General features: G+C 38.3%; 1 protein-coding gene across 3 annotated transcripts in view; it reads left to right on the top strand.

The window, feature by feature from the left end:
* The window catches only part of MSH4 (mutS homolog 4), a 35109-nt gene extending 30480 nt beyond the window's left edge, over window positions 1-4629 (top strand). Inside the window, exons 17-20 of one of the 3 annotated variants that reach the window (XM_052800594.1) lie at window positions 418-546; window positions 1976-2150; window positions 3822-3910; window positions 4257-4629. In XM_052800594.1, the coding sequence (XP_052656554.1) occupies window positions 418-546; window positions 1976-2150; window positions 3822-3910; window positions 4257-4442 (579 nt within the window). In that variant the 3' untranslated portion in view covers window positions 4443-4629. The remainder of the gene's footprint in view (window positions 1-417; window positions 547-1975; window positions 2151-3821; window positions 3911-4256) is intronic. The other 2 variants (XM_052800592.1, XM_052800593.1) reach the window with 2 other exon arrangements.
* Window positions 4630-6000: the final 1371 nt, after the last annotated feature.

Genomic DNA, 6000 nt, shown 5'->3' on the forward strand with positions numbered 1-6000 from the left:
ATGATAAACCACAGAAAACCAGGCATATCTTAAATAAAAATATATACCAGTGTGAGTAAAAATCAGTGCTCTATTGGATAGTAGTTTCAACATTTTGTTATTTCTTAGACCTGAAGTAATTATTTGTAGGAGCCTGAGCCCTCTCAGTTTCCTCTCCCAAACTGATAGGATTTTGAGGGAAAGTGATATGTTCAATGGAAAAGAGAAAGAGTGCTGTAGTATGAGTCTTTGATTAGAATTGACAGCTATTTGAAAGCTGTGAAAAGGTAAAATTTGTGGATTTGACAAGACTTTTTTAAATTTCTGCATTAAGTTTCATCTGAATAACACAAAGTAGTCCTATTAGCAGCAGTATTCCTATTAGGGTTTTTAAAAAATGCATTTATGGGAAAGATAACGCATTAAATATTTTCCTAGATAACATACATCATACAAAATGCTAATGAAAAATCACTCATCATAATTGATGAACTCGGCAGAGGTACCAGTGCTGAAGAAGGTATTGGCATTTGTTATGCTGCCTGTGAATATCTGTTGAATTTAAAGGTAATTCTGTTTTGAAAAAAAATTTAAACCTTATAATTATTTTATCCTACTGAAAGTAAATACAGTATTTTCTCATAATTTAACTTCATTTCTGTAGAGATTTCTTGCCTAAATATGGTATTTTTCATAACTGGTGAATAGTAAGAATTACAGTGATAGAGAAAAAACGCTGACGTAAACTGCGCTTCTGTTCACTGGTTGTTGGATTTAACCCCAGTGGGCAGCAGAACGCCACCCAGCTGCTCGCTCACTCCCCCACAGTGAGATGGGGGAAGAGAATTGGAAGGGTAAAACTGCAAAAACTTGTGGGCTTAGATAAAGACAGTAAAGCAAAGCCGCGCACGCAAGCAAAGCAAAACAAGGAATTCATTCACCACTTGCCGTTGGCAGGCAGGTGTTCAGCCATCTCCAGGAAAGCAGGGCTTCATCACACATGATGGTTACTTGGAAGACAAACACCGTAACTCTGAATGTCTCTCCTTTCTCCTTCCTCTCCGCAGCTTTTGTTGCTGCGTCATATGGTCTGGAATATGGTCAGTTGGGGTCAGCTGTCCTGGCTGTGTCCCTTCCCAACTTCTTGTGCACCCCCAGCCTACTTGCTGGTGGGGCTGGGTGAGAAGCAGGAAAGGCCTTGACGCTGTGCAAACACTGCTTAGCAATAGCTAAAACATGGGCATGTTACCAACACTGTTTTGGTCACAAATCCAAAACATAGCACCATACAGGCTCCTGTGAGAAAATTAACTCTAGCCCAGCCAAAACCAGTGCACTGATCACCTATTTCTGTACAGCTTTGTATGCTTGAATGTTAAAGGTGAACTTGTTTACCTGGCTGTTACCCTTCCAAAGTACGGTGGTAGTTCTACACAACTTATGAATTGGTCACAGAAGTTAGAGATTGTTTAGAAAAGTGGAAGATGGTTTTAGAGGGGTTGGAAGTTTCACCTCTATTACCAGTTACATCACAAACCTCAGGTTGTTGTCAGCTTTTTGAAATAAGCGTGTAGGTGTTCAGTTTCTCGTCAGAATTTACTCAGAGTACTTTTGTGGTTTGGTTTTAAAAGCTCAGATATCTTCTATAGCTTGTACTTTTGGCAAAACATTCCTTGCGAGTAAGGCAACTATTTGACAATCATTCAAATTAGCCCTAATCAAATTTTGCAGGCATCATGGATTGCCTGTTACTCCTGATATTCTTTTCCTTCTATTGAGAAAGGAGTGGGAGAACCCCCAGTTGGGAAAGATACCCTTGCCAGTGGTAGAACTCAATGCTTAAAGATTTTAATTTGCTTTAGTAATTTAAAGACAGCTTTTCAGTGTTTTGGAGGAAAACCTGGACATCTGTGACACCATTTATTTTTTCTTATTTATTGTCATTTATTCCAGGATCATTTCCAAAATAGATTTTCTTTCTTGTTTCCTTATTTAGGCATTTACATTGTTTGCTACACATTTCCTGGAACTGTGTCATATAGATGCTTTGTATCCCAATGTGGAAAATTACCATTTTGAAGTGCAACATATGAGAAGCAGTGCTGGAAATAAGGAGAAAATTGCTTACACTTACACACTCTCTAAAGGATATACAGAGGAAAAGAACTACGGTAATGGATTCCAAAATGACTTTAACTTAGTACAGATTATATAGGATACTATTTCAGTTATTAGGCATCTAACTATTTTTCTGCTGACAGATATCTGCTGAGTTTATTTGTCTCTCATAGAGAAACAACTGTAGATCTGTAATATATTCCAAATACTTGTGTTTTAAGTAACCATGTAGCGAGACAGTAGTTTGGGGTGGTATGAAGAACTTACATGAAATTTCATAGTGAAAAAAACATTTTAGTAATGTTGGTACCTACTTGATTCACCTCTGTTTGAATGAGATGAGCCATTCTGAGCACGAAGCACTTGAGCTGATTTAATCTCTGCTGATGGAAGCGAGTGAAAGTTCTGGAGAGACTTAAAAGCTGTGAATGCTGAGGTTTGTGTTATGTAAAACTCTCTTACGTGTCTGCCGTAAGTAATGATATATCAGTTAAATAGCAGCTTGGCCCTTTTTGATTAGCAAAAAGGAATCAAGTTTCTTTGAAGAAGGACAGGAATTTTACTGTGTCTCAGCCTAAGGCTATTTTGAGAGGTTCCACTAAAGCATCAGTGTTCTCAGGAAAGTGGGTTAATTTTAGAATAAATCATACTGAAGACTGTACCGGTGGATGGATTATGGGTCAATAAATCAGTGAGTGACAGTAAGGCATAGCTACATGTTTTAAAGAGTTACAGAAATCCACATGTTTCCAAATACTAGATTCTGAAGTTGGATCCTTGATTTAGGTGACATTTAATCAATAGGAAATTAGCTACACTTGACTTGTGCAAGCTAGTGGTAACTGAAGACTACAAATTATTCCAGTCAAGCTTCAATTAATTGGACTTAAAACATTTCTTTATCAGAATTTCAGAATAAGTTTCTTTACCTTTGGCAGCACAAGCTCAATTTCGGATGCTACGCCACCACTAACTCAGAAAAATCGTATGTTTAGAGCGTATTCTCAGAGAACAGGAGACCTTTAGTAACTCAGTGTTGGTGTCTTGGCTTTACCTTACTTGAGCAAAGTTACACTCTAAGAAAGAGTGCAAGGGCTCTTCTTGACCCTTTTTTGTTTTTAACCCTACAGTATTAAAGCACCTGATGAAGCACAGAATTTTCTCAGAACAGCCAGGGCCACAGGCAAAGGAAAAAATCATGTTAGGGCAGAAGAAAATATTTTGCATCTCTTTCTTACCCTGAGTATCTGGCGGTTTGGCTACTGGCAACAGAGTAGCAGTTGGCACTTGACATCCATATCCACTGGATGTCTGGATTTAATGGAGAGCGCATTTAGCACAACCTCAGTATTTTCTGGCCTGCCAAATTAAAAAACTAAACAGAAGCTGTTAACACCACTGTGCCATTTTTTCCTTTAACCCCTAATGTGTCTCATCCTGCCAAGTTACAGTATTACCAGCAGTAACTTCAGGTAGAAGTGTATCTTAGAGGTAGCATTACAACAAAGTAGACATTTTATTTTGTAACTCTCAAAACCATATTGTTTATTTAAAAAAAAAAATGAAAAAGAGACACAAAGAGAAAATGTATATCAAAATTATTTTAATAAAAATGAAAACTTCGCCCTTTAAAAAAAGAGGCTAAGTTAATTCTGGCAGACATAGTGTGGAAGGTAGGAAAAAAAATTATATCAAAAATCCTGATTTATGTTTTATATGTTTAGGATTAAAAGCTGCAGAAGTTTCTTCCCTACCATCATCGGTAATTTTGGATGCAAAGGAAATCACAAATCATATTGCAAAACAAATTTTGGTATGTAGTAGAAAATTATAATACTGTAATTCACAGTTTTTATAAAATGAAAATATATTTTCAGTTTCTGAAAGGATATAGGATGAGCACTGCCTATGGTTTTATGAAAAGAGATTTCATTAAAATTTGTATTTCTGGAACCAGTTATAAAAGATTATGCTGAAGGTCCCTGTTAGGTGACAACACAAAGCAGTCCTTAGGGTTAGGGAGTATTGCATGTAATGTTGGTGTACAAACCAAGAATCAGGAGATCAGAAACAGGCTGGAAAATAGCTAATATTAGTATTTTAATAACAGAACATAATCAATTTTGTATTTTAATGCATGTGTATGTTTTTAAGAACAGCACAGGCAGCAAAGCACTCCTGAGATGATGAAACAGAGAGCTGTATACCATTTAGCAATGAGATTGGTTCAGACTGCCAGAAATTCTCGACTGGATCCAGACAGTTTGCGTATATATTTGAAAGGCTTGAAGAAAAAGTACGAAGCCAGTTGTCCTGTACCCAGACAAAAGGATGAGCAACAGTAATGTGTAACATATGCTGTTACTCGAATTTTTATGACTGCAAGATGATTCTGTTTTTTCGATAGTATTAGAAAACACTGCTTTTCACATGTTTTTAAATTCTTAATTCTTAGTCTAAATCATACTCACTACTGAAAGACCGTATCTTTCACGGTTTTTTTTCTCCCAAACATACCTGAAATAAAAGCATTTACTGTCTAAGAGGAACACAATTCTTTTTGATAATGAACTATATCCGTTTCATTATTTTAGAGACAAAAAAGTTGTATAAAATTTAGTATTTTCTGTAAGATATATCTGGTATTATAGCTCTTGCATCTGATACTAAAGATCTTGCCTAACAAAAAGCAGTCTTTAAAACAGATGGTCCACTTGTCTTGCATAGGCGGGCTCTATTTGCACTGTTGAACGTGCATCCATAAATCCTGTTGTTCCCTACTCAAGAAGGGTGCTAGCTCTCAGTCATTATGCTTAATCCAACATAACGTAGGCAGTCCAGGACTGCTTCCTTTCCAGAACTGGGCAGCCAGAGCTTTTTTGTAACACAGTAACAGCAAATTACTGTGGTATTGACACTGTTGATCATTTTTTGTTTAGAAAGTGACTAACAGGAAATCAACGAAAAGTTGAATATCCTTCTTAGTTGATTTTTTTTTTAGTACAACTTCATTGAGTGACTGCAGCCATGTATTCCCGCTTGAAGGAATTTATCTTTCCTCACTTCCTTCTAACCAACTTTGGCCAAGAGTTCTTATATATTTCTATTTTATATATGTGTGTGTATATATATAAAATTTATTATGCATATATCTATAAAATGGGTAAGACACAACAGTGCAATATCTAATTTATAACAACAAATATATTTTTATGTATAGTTATAATATGTATTTCCTTAGTAAAACATGCCTGAGGACAGTGCCCAGGGGAAGGGGGTACCCATGGCGTCTGAGGTGGTGGGGGCTGGTCCCAAGGTCTTTCAGATGTCTTTGGGTCCCTGGGGCTTCCTGGAGAACCCCAGTGCTCTTCACAGGGCTGCAGGGGATTTCCCTTGCCCTTCATTTGTAGCCTGATGTGCCCCAGAGCCCTCTGTTCGCCCGCTGAATCCATCAGTTCACATTTTGAGTTGTTCCAGAGTCCTCCATATGCCTTTCTGTGTGCCCCTGAGCCCTGTGTTTGTCTTGCAGTGTGCCACAAAGTTTTCTGTTTAGCTGTCTCCCGTGCCAGAGTTTTCCCGGTGCTTTTTGGTGTGCTTCAAGGTCAGCTGTTTCTCTTTCCATGCATAGCAGGGCTGTCCCTTTGCCTTGTGTACCCAGAGTCTTCTGTCTGCCCTTGTCATCCCCTGATCTTGTCTTGGTTTTCCTTTTATTGCACCCCGAGAGGTCTGCATCTGTTCTCTTGTCCCCTTAATACTCTTCCCTCTTTGTGCACCCCTGAGCTCTTCCTTTAGCTTTCAGCAAGCTGCTGTCAGGATCTGGGATGCGCCTCTGCTGCCCCAGCAGACCTGGTTGTCTCTTTGGGGGCTGGTGGTCACGGCCCCGCGTTCCCCATGGGCCGCAGC

The sequence above is a fragment of the Harpia harpyja genome, chromosome 11, assembly GCF_026419915.1.
Source record: "Harpia harpyja isolate bHarHar1 chromosome 11, bHarHar1 primary haplotype, whole genome shotgun sequence".
NCBI lineage: Eukaryota > Metazoa > Chordata > Aves > Accipitriformes > Accipitridae > Harpia > Harpia harpyja.